Source organism: Lissotriton vulgaris, chromosome 8 (genome assembly GCF_964263255.1).
Source record: "Lissotriton vulgaris chromosome 8, aLisVul1.2, whole genome shotgun sequence".
Classification (NCBI taxonomy): Eukaryota; Metazoa; Chordata; class Amphibia; order Caudata; family Salamandridae; genus Lissotriton; species Lissotriton vulgaris.
The window spans coordinates 1,460,605,284-1,460,619,124 of NC_141696.1; the positions used below are offsets into that span (position 1 = coordinate 1,460,605,284).

The following is a 13,841-nucleotide window of genomic DNA, read 5'->3' on the forward strand; positions in this document are numbered from 1 at the left end:
GAAGTGATCTAAATTCTTGGTTCAGGGGTCCTTCTCTTATACCCCTTTTTGGCTTTGATCCCCTTTGTCCATGCAGGGGGATTTCCCAACATCCTGGGTCTGTTGTGGGTGGAGCCAGGCAGAGGCACCTGGCCTATTCACTGAGCAGGGCTGGGTCCTCAGACGCCCAGCAGGAGGTGGAGCCAGCATTGTCACTGGCAGGAACAGAGCTATCGGCCTCCTGGTAGGAGGTGGGGCCAGGATCGTCCATGGCAGGCACAGAGCCATCAGTCGCCCGGCAGGAGGTGGAGCCAGCATTGTATCAGGCAGGGCAGGCTATCAGCAACTTCTCTCCCCCTACTCTCAACGCAATGTCCCACTCATCCCACACTGACTCATCAGATCTCTGGAGCCACCCAGCTCCTGTCACACACACACACACCAAACCAGCAGAAACCAGAAATAGTTAGACAAGAAAATAGCCACTTTCTAAAAGTGCTATTTTCAAACCCAGAGTCCAAAAACCATCCACACAAACGGATGTGTAATTAAACTCCGAGTTCAGGGATACCAAACTCGACATTGCACCATGCTCCCCGAGCCAGCTAGGATTATAGCATAAAAAATCCCGGCAGCCCATTCTAACTAATGGAGAGCAGGTTACCTCGCAATAGTGAAAACTAATATGGCGGTGATTCACTATTAGGACATGCCAACTTGGTCAGGCCTGTCCTACCTTATACTTACAATGCACCCTGCCCGTAGGCCTACCATAGGGGTGACTAACGTGAAGTTAAGGGAAGGTTTAGGGACTGGCAAGTAGGTGTATTTGCGCAGTCAGCGTGACAGTACTAGACTGCACGTGGGTCTGGCAACGGCAGACGCTCAGACATACTTTTACTAGGCCGCTCTTGTGGGTGGCACAACATGTGCTGCAAGCCCACGAGCGGCATTTGCATTTACACGCCCTGGCACTCCTGGTGCACTAGACTAGGGACTGACAGTAAACCAAATAAGCCAAACATGGAATTCAATCAATACAGTAATTTAACATAGGGAGCACTTGCACTGTGGCACTGATCAGCAGTGGCACAGTGCCCAAAGCATTTACCAGCAAAACATCGTAAAACAGTGGAGGCAAACAGAAAAAATGGAGGAGAGACTCAAGCCAATGATGTCAGGTCTAACACGCAGCAAAATCACATAATTCCAGTGGCCCTGTTCATAGGTGGAGTAAAAACGCTTTGCAATAATATTTAGCAGTTGATGGAATAGAACTCCCCCCCTTTCCCACCTCTTGAGAATCATCGGGAACTGTTACGAGGGAAGTTCCTGAAAGATTGTTTATGGAGGACAACTCATGGAAGCCTTGGAAGGGAGGACAGGAGTCACGGGTTTGTCTGCTCTCGCCTTTTCTCTTTCTGCTGGCCATTGACAGGATCATGAAGAAATTGCCAACAAGGAAAAGAAATGCGATCCAGTGGATACCTTTGACGCAGCTTGATGACTTGGACTTTGCAGACGACCTGGCCCTACTTTCTCATACCCATCTGCAGATGCAAGAGAAGACTGTGAAAGTGAACGTAGAGGCCTTAGAAAAACACACATTTCACTAGACTGGAACTCGATACTGATGGAGTTTGAAACATACGCCAAAGCACACTTTGAGTGAGTATCTAAGGTAGAAAAAGGTATCTGGAACTTTGCACCCAAGCTCAATACCCTATGGCATCTTTGTATTGGTAACGAAGAACACGTACCCGGTTCACTTACAGGACGGGATGCGGAACCTGTTAGCATGATAAATAACATACGTAATGTAAGGAGAGGAAGGTTGTCAGTTATGAAAATTGTACGGATATAAAGACATGGGACATTGCCTGAAAGACTAAGAATTGTGTGCTCAGTAAGTGCTGAGGAGGGAGGGTGGGAGGGAGTTAATATAAGTTTTAGTTATGAGAAGAAAAGAAGATAAAAGTGAAAATTGCACTGTTCTGCTTTTTCTGTTCAAACCAAAGAAATGACACGTTGTACAATAATGTGGTACTGTTTATATGTCTATATTTGGAACAACAATGCAACAATAAAAACAATAAAAAAAAAACAAGCATGTTAGAAGAAAAAAAAAGAGAAGACTGTGAAAGTGGCAGTCTCATCAGCACAAGTTGGCCTCAAAATCCACAGGGGAAAAACTAAGATCATGAAGGCTAACACGGGCAGCACAACTGCAGTCATTCGTGAAAGCCATGCACTAGAAGAGGTTGAGACCTTCTTCTACCTGGCCAGTGTCATAGATAAGTAGGGCGGCACAGATGCTGACGTCAAGGCAGGAATTGGCAAAGCAAGGGCTGCCTTCAATCAGCTAAAGAAGATATGGAGCTCCAAGGACCTAAGGCAACAAAAACACCATGGTAAAATCGGTCCTTCTCTATGAAGAAGAACATTGCAAGACAACAGTGACCTCCACTAAAAAAGCCCAAACTGTCAAACACTATTAGCAACAACAACCTATGACAGCAGACTTTCCAACTCCCTGCTCAGGAAGAAATCATGAAAAGATGCTAGGGTGGATATGTAACCTCCGCAAGGTCACATCAAACAACACCATGCATACCCTCACCTGGAACCCTCAAGGGAAAAGGAAAAGAGGAATCCCAAGAAACACCTGGCATCGAGGACCCCTGGCTGACTGCAAGGATATGGGTTACACCTTGAGTCAGACTGAAATAAAATCCAGGACAGATATGGCTGGAGAGCCCTAGTTGATGGCCCATACCCCAGGAGGGGTAGTAGGCGTAATCAAGTAAAAACTCAGAATGAAACCCAAGCTATGAGCTCTATTCAAGAGAGTACTTTCAGAGCAGCTGCTGCTACTGAGAGGTGCTGGTGCCCTTTTTCATAACATGGTTGTTACAAATACCTGGAAGAGATGCAGAGCCTTCTGTTTATTGTTCATTTTTTTAATGGAATATCATTTGATACAGTACCAAAATGTAAAAAACTTTGTAGCACATAGTCAAGACAAAAACACATTGCACCGGGACCGATCCAGTGAATGGGTTCCCTCAGGGATTTCCATCTCCTCAATTCTGGAGCTGCTCCATAGCACAGTCCACCAGCCCAGACACAGTTGCTTACAGCTAAGCCGCCCCCAGCGGAGAAGGGAGTAAAACATTATATTATCACTGCAATTTCCTCTCATTGCCGCCCTCCAGCAGCCCCCGCCACTCTAGTTTGCCAAGCGCTCCATCCTTCTCGTGTTACAGTTATGTGAAAAGACTTCAGGAGTCCCCAAATGTGTTTGATGCTAGCTATATGTTTCATTCTTTACGTAAAACCCTAAACTGTAGGCAGTGGTTCATTTGTAAATAAATTAATGCCCGTGCCCAAAGCTGTGCTTAGAAGCCCGCAGTTGGCGTAGTTTTATGTTGATACACAAGTTACCAAGGCTGCAAAGTCTTGAAAGCTTCTTGGGCCTCTTTAATCCTCCACCAGACACTTATTGCCCCTTTGTGTCACTCTTGCAGGTTACTGCTTTCTCCCTTTATGATGGTTTTCCCATCTTTCTCTTCCTCTGTCTTTTCACTTTGTGTTTTTCCCTCTCTTGTTATCAGTAGATGTCTAGTCCCCAAAAATAAGTGATGATGCCCCACACCAGCAACCACCGGCACAAATTACGCACTATCTGTAGGGTGATGATCTTATGTATTCTTGTCCATCTGGGACTGTTTAGGATGCTAGTGAATTCACATTGAAGGCATAAGTAGAAACAACTGCATTCGTAGGGCATAAGGAAAAGTCTTACATGTGGAAGTCAGGTGAGGCAAACGTCCCTTGAAATGCATGCTCCTGTTTTATTGATGATCAGCCTGTACTACACTTTAAATTAATATTTATGGGCTTTAAAGTAACCTTGGAATAGTTAGAAGCCACAAACTAGGTCATGAAGGAAGACAACTGCAACTGGTGCCACAAAGATCTGCTATGCCATGAAAGCCACTTATCTGTGGAATTCACTGAACTTCTCAAAGGCATGAACCTCTCACAACACATTCACTCCCCCACCCATCTGAAAGGTCACACGCTAGACCAACTCTGGACTTCCAACCTCGACATCTCACCCCCCTCAGTCTCCCCATGCTCTTGGTCAGATCACCATTTCATCTCTTTTCACCTTCATCTTCACACCCTGTGTCCTCTCACCCGCACTAAGAACAAGATGGCTCGCAATTGGAAAAGGGCTAACCTTCTCGACTTTCACACCTCACTGGCAGCCTCGGCACCATTGCCGCTATTTTCAGTAGAGAATCAGGCTGAGAAACTCAATGAATGGCTACGCCGGGCCAGCGATACAGCTGCCCCCCTGAAAAAAATCAAAACAATGCGCCCCCACGATGCTCAACGCTGGTATACGGACCAACTTAAAGCAGACAAACTCGCCTTGCGGCAAACCGAGCGCCGCTGGCGTCGCCACTACGACCCTCAACTCAAACTCATATACACTGAGTCCTTAAAAACCTATAAAAAATCTATTCTGGAAGCCAAGACAGCTTATTTCTCACAAAAAATTCTAAATTCAAATAACAAAACAAAAGACATCTTCTCTATCGTAAATGAGCTCTCCCTCCCTGATCGAGTCACTCCTCAACCTTTGCCGTCACAAGCTTTATGCGACTCACTCAATTCCTATTTTACAGAAAAAATAATAACCATAAAGCATAACATCCCTACCCCTGCATCTCCTATGCCTCCCCCTCTGCCTCCCCCCAACACCAGTACCTTGACCACATTCCCACCGATTTCTCTACAAGAATTCTCATCACTCCTCCACAAAGTAAGTTCGGGATCCCCTAATGACTGCTGCCCCCCGCAGGTCCTCAAAGGAGCCTTTCTTGCTTGCCCAGGTCCCCCGCTTGCACTACTTAATAACTCTCTTGCTACCGGAGTGGTACCATCTTCCTTCAAGCAAGCTGCCGTTCTACCTATTTTGAAGAAACCTAATGCTGACCCTACCATCCTCAGCAATTATAGACCCATTTCCCTCCTTCCCTACCTAGGCAAGATTCTGGAAACTTATGTGACCCGCTGTCTGAGCTCCTTCATAGAACAATCACTGTTCCTAGACCCTCAACAAGCTGGATTTAGACCCCTCCACTCCACTGAGGCGGTCATAGTGGCAGTCATGGACACCCTCAGGAAAGGAGCTGACAAGAACATCGCCCAAGCCCTTGTCCTTTTGGATCTCTCTGCGGCATTCGACACGGTCGATCACTCCATCTTGATCGACCGTGTCGCCAACGCCGGGATCCAAGGAGTGGCCCTTGACTGGCTCAAATCCTTCTTATACCAGCGCTCACAGTCCGTCCACCTTTCCACCTTCTCTGCGCCCTATTCTCCCCTTCACTGTGGTGTCCCTCAAGGCTCGGCACTATCCCCTCTTCTTTTTAATTTATATCTCCAACCATTGCTTGTCACTCTCCGCAACTTCCCGGTCACAACTTACAATTATGCTGATGATCTGCAGTTAATTTTCCCTGTCGACTCCCTCCCCTCCTCCTGCACTAACTTTCAGTCCACCATGCTAACCATAGCTGAGTGGATGTACCATAGTCACCTAAAACTAAACCCCACCAAAACTGAGCTCGTCTTGGTGGGTGGCCCCAATCACCCATGGAACGCTTCCTTTTGGCCTGCATCTCTGGGGACGGCACCAACTCCCGTGAGCTCTGTCAAAAGCCTGGGGGTGACCATTTCTCAAGATCTCTCTATGAGACCCCACATCAACGCGGTAACTTCTGCCTGCTTCTTCCATCTTAGGCGTATTCGCAAGATCAATAGGTTTCTGAATAAAGAAGCCCTGACCCAAGTAGTCATTGCCCTCATCACCTCCAGGCTCGACTACGCCAACATCTTGTATGCAGGTATTCCCGCATGTCACCTTCATCGACTTCAGTTGGTGCAGAATCAAGCTGCTCGCTTGATCTTCTGCCAGCCCAGACACCAACATGTCTCTCCCCTACTCCGCAGTTTACACTGGCTCCCTGTCTCAAAACGGTGTATTTTTAAACTGGCATGCACCACCTTTAAGGCCTTAGAAGACGCAGCCCCTAAGTTCATTACATCAGCTGTGTCCCGTCATGTTCCTGCCAGAGCTCTGCGCTCGGCATCTCTGAACCTTCTTGAGGTCCCCAGATTTAAAAGGAAAAAGCACGGAGGCCTGAGCTTCTCTGTTTTGGCTCCCTCTACTTGGAACTCCCTGCCCCTATCTCTCCGTCTGTGTTCTAAGTACGATAGTTTCCGTACTCTCCTGAAAACTCTGCTCTTTCAAGATGCATACGACTAATCCACCCCTGGACCTCCGCTATCTTTATCAAGAGCGCCAAGAAACCGACGGTGATAGTGCGCTGTATAAATATTTTTAATAGAATAGAATAGAATATGCTCATTCAAAACACAATTAAATATACTGAGATCCCTGGCTTGAGGAAGCAAGCTATCCAGCATCAAAGAAGTGACCTGTTAGCTTATCTACAGAGATGCTCCTCTTTATTTAAAGGAATATAAAATGATAATGCAAACTAAGGTTACAGTTAGTTTGGAAATCAATGAAATGTTTTAAATTTCTGCTTAGGTTTCAAGATTTCTGCCAGACTGGCTTCATTTTATTCCACTGAAACAACCTTCTTTTAGGGCACACCTTCTTATGTACAGGTCTGCTGTGCCATTTCTGTTACTTTTATTTTCCGATGTATTATGTTGGACTCTTCAGTCTGGCATTAACCAAGATTTGTTTGCATGCTAGGGGGTGGTGTGGGGTAAAACTGCTTGTGCAGACAGTACATGTATCACTCATAATACATGTAGGGTGCAAAGCATGTTTCAAGATTTGTATTATTAGTAAGACAGTATACTTAGTTACTTTAAGAAGTTTTATTAAACAATTATTTGTGTCCTCAAGGTGTGTGTGTAAATATACTACAATATCTGGGCCCATAGACATGCAAATGAATTCTACAGAGGTACATGAGTTACCCCTGATGCCTTTTGTAAATATAGACATTTCAAATGAAGCGCGGATATCCTTGCTGAAGACCAAATGCTAGGTGGGGCCCTGCAGGACAGCACGGCGGAGGCAGCCACAATGTCACCAGTGCAGGTCCATTGCTGGCTGTTTACAGACAGGAACCTTACACTCTCCACTAACGTTCATGACCAAAGACTACAGAAAAATATAATAGCCTGCAGTGTCACAAGAGAATCAGACAAGAAACTGATGTGTGGTGGTCACTGTGAGAACATTGTCGCAGGCAGCTTCTCTGTTCTTGCATTTAACTTTAAACTTTTACTTTCAGACTGGGGAAGTTACAGCAGAAGAAAATGTAGATGGTTTGCCTTGGCTGCCCCTGGAGGTTGAAGTGAGTATAATTAACAATTTACTACTTTCCTAAAAAGATTGTCTTACTGAGTTTATCTTTGCTGTGCTTAACGTTGAAGCAGAGTTTTGAAGAGTACAGATGAGTTTTCCTTATATTGGTTTCCAGGATAATTCCCCTTCAGGGATACCCTTGGCACAATAGAAATGCAGATTGATGTCAGAAACTTTCAAACCATTATATTTGATATCCTGTACAAATTTAACAATCAAATACATGTGAAATATCCATCTATTTGGTAGCACACACCAATCAATCAATCAATCAAAGACATTTATAGAGCGCACTACTTACCCGTAGGGTCTCAAGGCGCTGGGGGGAGGGGGGTGCCGTTACTCCTCGAACAGCCAGGTATTCAGCTTCTTCCTGAAGGAGAGGTGGTCTTGGGTCAGGCGCAGGTCGGTCGGGAGGGAGTTCCAGGTCTTGGCGGCCAGGTAGGAGAAGGACCTTCCTCCTGTTGTCGCTCTTCGGATGCGGGGGATGGCGGCGAGGGCGTGGTTGGCTGATCGGAGGTGGCGTTTGGGACCGTAGAAGTTGATTCGGTTGTTGAGGTAGCTCGGGCCTTGGTCGTGTAGGGCTTTGTGTGCGTGGGTGAGGAGGCGGAAGGTGATTCTTTTGTTGACGGGGAGCCAATGCAGGTCTCTCAGATGTCCGGAGATGTGGCTGGTTTGTGGGATGTCGAGGATGAGTCTGGCTGAGGCGTTCTGGATCCGCTGGAGTCTCTTCTGGAGCTTGGCGGTGGTACCGGCGTAGAGGGCGTTGCCGTAGTCCAGTCGGCTGGTGACGAGGGCCTGGGTGACGGTCTTCCTGGTCTCGGTGGGGATCCACCAGAAGATCTTCCGTAGCATGCGTAGGATGTTGAAGCATGCCGAGGAGACGTTGTTGACTTGCCTGGTCATGGAGAGGGAGGAGTCCAGGATGAAGCCCAGGTTGCGTGCGTGGTCTGTCGGTTTGGGTGCGGTGCCCAGGGCGGGAGGCCACCAGGAGTCGTCCCAGGCGGAGGGTGAAGAGCCCAGGATGAGGACCTCCGTCTTGTCTGAGTTCAGTTTCAGGCGGCTGGTCGTCATCCACTCGGCTACCTCTTTCATCCCTTCGTGCAGGTTGGCTCTGGCGGCGGCGGGGTCGTTGGTCAGGGAGAGGATCAGCTGGGTGTCGTCGGCGTAGGAGATTATGTTGAGGTTGTGTTGGTGTGCGATGGCCGCGAGGGGGCTCATGTAGACGTTGAAGAGGGTGGGGCTCAGCGAGGATCCTTGAGGGACGCCGCAGATGACTTCGGTGGCCTCTGACTTGTACGGTGGTAGGCGGACTCTCTGTGTTCTTCCGTCGAGGAAGGAGATGATCCATTCCAGAGCCTTCTCCTGGATTCCGACGTTGCTGAGGCGCTGTACTAGGGTGCGGTGGCAGACAGTGTCGAATGCCGCGGAGAGGTCTAGGAGGATGAGGGCCGCTGTTTCTCCGTTGTCCATCAGGGCTCGGATGTCATCGGTGGCGGCGATGAGGGCGGTCTCGGTGCTGTGGTTGGCTCGGAAGCCAGACTGTGATGGGTCGAGGGATCCATTCGTCTCAAGGAAGGCGGCCAGCTGCTTGTTGACGGTCTTCTCGATGACTTTGGCTGGAAACGGGAGGAGCGAGATGGGGCGGTAATTCTTGAGTTCGGTGGGGTCCGCTGTGGGTTTCTTGAGAAGAGCGCTGAGTTCGGCGTGCTTCCAGCTCTCAGGGAAGGTGGCGGTGTCGAAGGAGGTGTTGATGATGTCTCGCAGGTGGGGTGCGATGACAGCGTCGGCCTTGTTGAATAATGTAACCCTAGTATACTAGGGTCAGAACACCATTTGTTTTCCCAAGGAAGCAGCAAGTTAAATTTGAAAATACATTTCAAATGTACATGCAAAATTCAGATTGCCAAAGGCAGAATATGCAGATTTTTATATGTCCAAATATCTGCTACAGGATAATTATGCTATAGTAAGATACAAAAGTGTGAGTAATTGAGTGTTCCACCGGAGGTTCGGGGGAGTAGAGTGCAAGCAGTGTGAGCACCCACAATGTTGCAATTTGGAGCCTTAGTTACTTCATGGAAGGCTCTACTCCAATCCCCTAAAGCAACGAAAGGATGTACTCAGTTGTCCTGGTGCACTACAGCCTGTCATATTTAGAGACTTCCGCTTGCCTGATGAAGATCTTTGAGCAGAAGATGCCACTACAGCTGCTCTGCGGAAGGCACTGTACTTTACTGTGCTGACCCCATGTTAGATGCACCTGCGTAGCAAAGTTTTCTATTTTACAAACAAAGACTCCCAGAGAGAGAATGTGTTGTTGTAAAACAAAATAGAGTATCCCTTACAATCTGGTACATGTTTCTTAGCATGTTGGGGACACCGCCGCTTGGTGGGCTTGGTTCCCGGGGTGGGCGCCATACTTGTTAGGGGCAGAGCAGCTTCCTTTGCCAGCGCGTGACTGCGCATGTGTGTGTGAGGGGACGCCTACTAAAGGCGAGTCCCTGGCGTTTCCCTGCTGACAAGGTAGCGAGCGCTGTGTTGCTGAAGCACGCTGCGTGTTTTACCGCGTTTTTAAAAATTTGCTAGCTGTAAATTGTTTTGTGTTGCGCGCAGACAGGTGGGTAGTTTAAAATCAGTCCTCTTACCCTCACCGTAAATTGTGCCCCCCACCGCGGCTTGGCGGGCTTGGTTCCCGGGGTGGGCGCCATACTTGTTAGGGGCAGAGCAGCTTCCTTTGCCAGCGCGTGACTGCGCATGTGTGTGTGAGGGGACGCCTACTAAAGGCGAGTCCCTGGCGTTTCCCTGCTGACAAGGTAGCGAGCGCTGTGTTGCTGAAGCGCGCTGCGTGTTTTACAGCGTTTTACCGCGTTTTAAAAAATTTGCTAGCTGTAAATTGTTTTGTGTTGCGCGCAGACAGGTGGGTAGTTTAAAATCAGTCCTCTTACCCTCACCGTAAATTGTGCCCCCCACCGCCGCTTGGCGGGCTTGGTTCCCGGGGTGGGCGCCATACTTGTTAGGGGCAGAGCAGCTTCCTTTGCCAGCGCGTGACTGCGCATGTGTGTGTGAGGGGACGCCTACTAAAGGCGAGTCCCTGGCGTTTCCCTGCTGACAAGGTAGCGAGCGCTGTGTTGCTGAAGCGCGCTGCGTGTTTTACCGCGTTTTTAAAAATTTGCTAGCTGTAAATTGTTTTGTGTTGCGCGCAGACAGGTGGGTAGTTTAAAATCAGTCCTCTTACCCTCACCGTAAATTGTGCCCCCCACCGCCGCTTGGCGGGCTTGGTTCCCGGGGTGGGCGCCATACTTGTTAGGGGCAGAGCAGCTTCCTTTGCCAGCGCGTGACTGCGCATGTGTGTGTGAGGGGACGCCTACTAAAGGCGAGTCTCTGGCGTTTCCCTGCTGACAAGGTAGCGAGCGCTGTGTTGCTGAAGCGCGCTGCGTGTTTTACCGCGTTTTTAAAAATTTGCTAGCTGTAAATTGTTTTGTGTTGCGCGCAGACAGGTGGGTAGTTTAAAATCAGTCCTCTTACCCTCACCGTAAATTGTGCCCCCCACCGCCGCTTGGCGGGCTTGGTTCCCGGGGTGGGCGCCATACTTGTTAGGGGCAGAGCAGCTTCCTTTGCCAGCGCGTGACTGCGCATGTGTGTGTGAGGGGACGCCTACTAAATGCTCTTCCCTTCCGGAGCGGGATCGCGGAGCGGGCGCGTCCTCGCGTGGCCGGAGTCGTGCCAGAGTCCTGCCCGTCTGCGCCCGTCCGCGACAGGACGTGCTGGACGTGGCTGGGCTCTGACCCCCTTCCTGGCCGTACTATTTTACATCATGCGGTGCTATACCAGAGACAGTCTGGTTGCCATTAACAGGTCCTGGTCGACCTGTACTACATCCAGGGTGGACCCCCTATGCGGCCCGTTTTCGTGTGGTTGCGGATGCTTCACCTTGTCCGCCCCCGTAAGCAGGAGCTGCAGGGATGCCCCTCGTGCGCCCCCAAGCCCACTGCCTAGTATTTGTGTATGGAATCTTAATGCTAGGTCGCTTGTTAAGCACCATCTTGACATTTACGATCTGCTAGGTGGGGAGTTGCCTGACCTATTCTGTGTGACAGAGACCAGGCTGCAGGATGCCGACTCGGCCATTGTCAATCTGGCCTTCCCGCCGGAATACTCGGTATTCACCTTGAACCGTACTTCAAGAGGCGGTGGGATAGCTCTCGCTGTCAAATCCTGCTATTCCTGCACGTGGCATGGGCAAAAAATCCCGGGTTGCGAAAGCGCTTTGTTTAAGGTTGCCATTACATCTAACTTCACCCTGTCGGGACTACTGATCTATCGGCCCCCGGGGAGCGAAGTGGCCTTTAGAGCAGCGCTACCTGACGCCATTAGTGAATTGGCTACGGGGTGCTCCAATTTTTCCATCATTGGAGACTTAAATCTGCATTTTGACAACTCCATCAGTCCCTCAGTATCCAGTTTCTTGGCAGACCTCGAGGCGCTCCAGCTGAATCAGCTGGTGGCACAGCCCACCCATTCAGGGGGTCATACCCTTGATCCGTTTTTCACTAATCTTACGGAAGCCTGCGTCACCAGCTACACACCTCTGGCATGGACTGATCATTATTTGATACAGATCCACTGCCCTATTGTGGCTATTCAACCTAAGCCAGTGGTGTGCTCGGTTCCAAGACGACGCTGGAACAAACTTAAGCTGGATGAGTTTTTCCACCTCCTATCGGCTGACCCGCTTGACATCTTGGGATCGCCTGATCAGGTCTATGACAGGTTTTGCAACTGGGTCTCCAGGGCTTTGGACACCCTTATTCCCTTGGTAACCTGTAAAACTGGAGCTGGTAAGGCCAGCCCCTGGTACGACGACTCACTGCGAGCTCTGAAGGTCTCCTGCAGGCGCGCAGAGCGGGCGTGGCGTAAAGCCTATAACAGCACGAAGAAAGTTCTATATCTGTCGACTGTGAAAGTGTACCATCGGGCGGTATGTAGAACTCGTGCCGCATTTTATGCTGCACAATTCAGGAATAGCTCGAACCCATCTAAGGCTATTTTCAAGGTACTGAAAGACCTCACTGCCAAAAAAGTCACAACGTCACACCAGAGCTCTGTTGAGCATTGTGAAAAATTGGCAGAGTTTTTCTTGGAAAAGGTGAATGCCATCTATCGGGCCTTTCCTTCGGTCACTCCCTCGGCTAATCCATCTTCTAAGCCGTTACCATCTGAGGGACTACACTCCTTACCTATGCTAACATCTGATAGCCTAGACACATTGGCCCACAGAGTGAAGTCTGGGTCCCCAGAGGATCCACTTTGCCCTGATGTGTTCAAGGACCTAGCGGTACACGATATCTCACCGCTATGTTCCTTGATCAATTTGTCACTAACATCTGGCAAAGTCCCACTGAAGTGGAAGCGAGCCATGGTTCGGCCTATTCTCAAGAAACCCAGCCTGGACGGGAGCAAGCCGGAGAGCTACCGGCCGATTTCACTCCTGCCGTGGCCGGCTAAGGTTATGGAGGCACACTTAAATGCCGTCCTCTCGGAACATCTTTACCGCGCAGATATCCTCGACGCTACGCAGAATGGGTTTAGGGCTGGTCACAGCACGGAGACGGCTCTGCTTTACATGGTGGAGCATCTTCGCTCCGTGCTTGACGCGGGACAAACGGCAGCGCTTGTGTTATTAGATATAAGCGCTGCCTTTGACACCGTCTCGCACCCTATCCTTCTGCTGCGCCTAGAGGAGGCTGGTGTCACCGGCACCGCTCTCGAGTGGTTCCGGTCGTTCTTAACCAACCGGGCCTTTAGCGTGACCGTCCCACCTTATCAGTCCAAATTCCATCCGTTAAACCTGGGGGTCCCCCAAGGCTCCTCGCTGAGCCCTACGTTGTTTAATCTGTACGTAAGGCCGCTAGCTGAGGTTGTCAAACAATGGGGTATGACCATGGTGTCATATGCCGATGACACCCAGCTGGCGGTCACGATCAGCGGGGATGCCGAAGTCGATGCCCCCAGGTTTCAACAAGGACTGCGGGCGGTCGCCAGCTGGATGACGTCCAACTGTCTCCAGCTGAACGCTAGCAAGACCGAGGTCATGGTTTTTGGCAGACAGCCGGAACTGTGGGGAGAGAGATGGTGGCCGGGGGATTTGGGTCCTGCTCCCATCCCAGTCGCCGAGCTTAAGAACCTCGGGGTCTGGCTGGACCCCTCCCTCACGTTTGTGTGCCATACCAAACGCACGGCTGCATGCTGCTTTGGCATCCTGCGCGGGCTCCGTCCTGTGCTTAAGTTCTTCGATGCCCCTACCAGGCAACTCATGATCCAAGCTACTGTCATCTCCAGGCTGGATTATGCGAGTTCCTTGTTGGCCGGTCTGAATCTGGCAGAGATCGGGCGCTTACAGAGGATTCAGAACGCCGCAGCTTGAGCGGTGGTA

At 49.8% G+C, this 13,841-nt stretch overlaps 1 protein-coding gene across 2 annotated transcripts in view; it reads left to right on the forward strand.

The window, feature by feature from the left end:
- Nucleotides 1–13,841, forward strand: part of TEX55 (testis expressed 55) — a 600,480-nt gene that overhangs the window by 145,633 nt on the left and 441,006 nt on the right. For both annotated transcript variants that reach the window (XM_086935534.1, XM_086935533.1), the window contains exon 4: nt 7,332–7,394. In XM_086935534.1, coding sequence (XP_086791660.1) covers nt 7,332–7,394 — 63 coding nt within the window. The remainder of the gene's footprint in view (nt 1–7,331; nt 7,395–13,841) is intronic.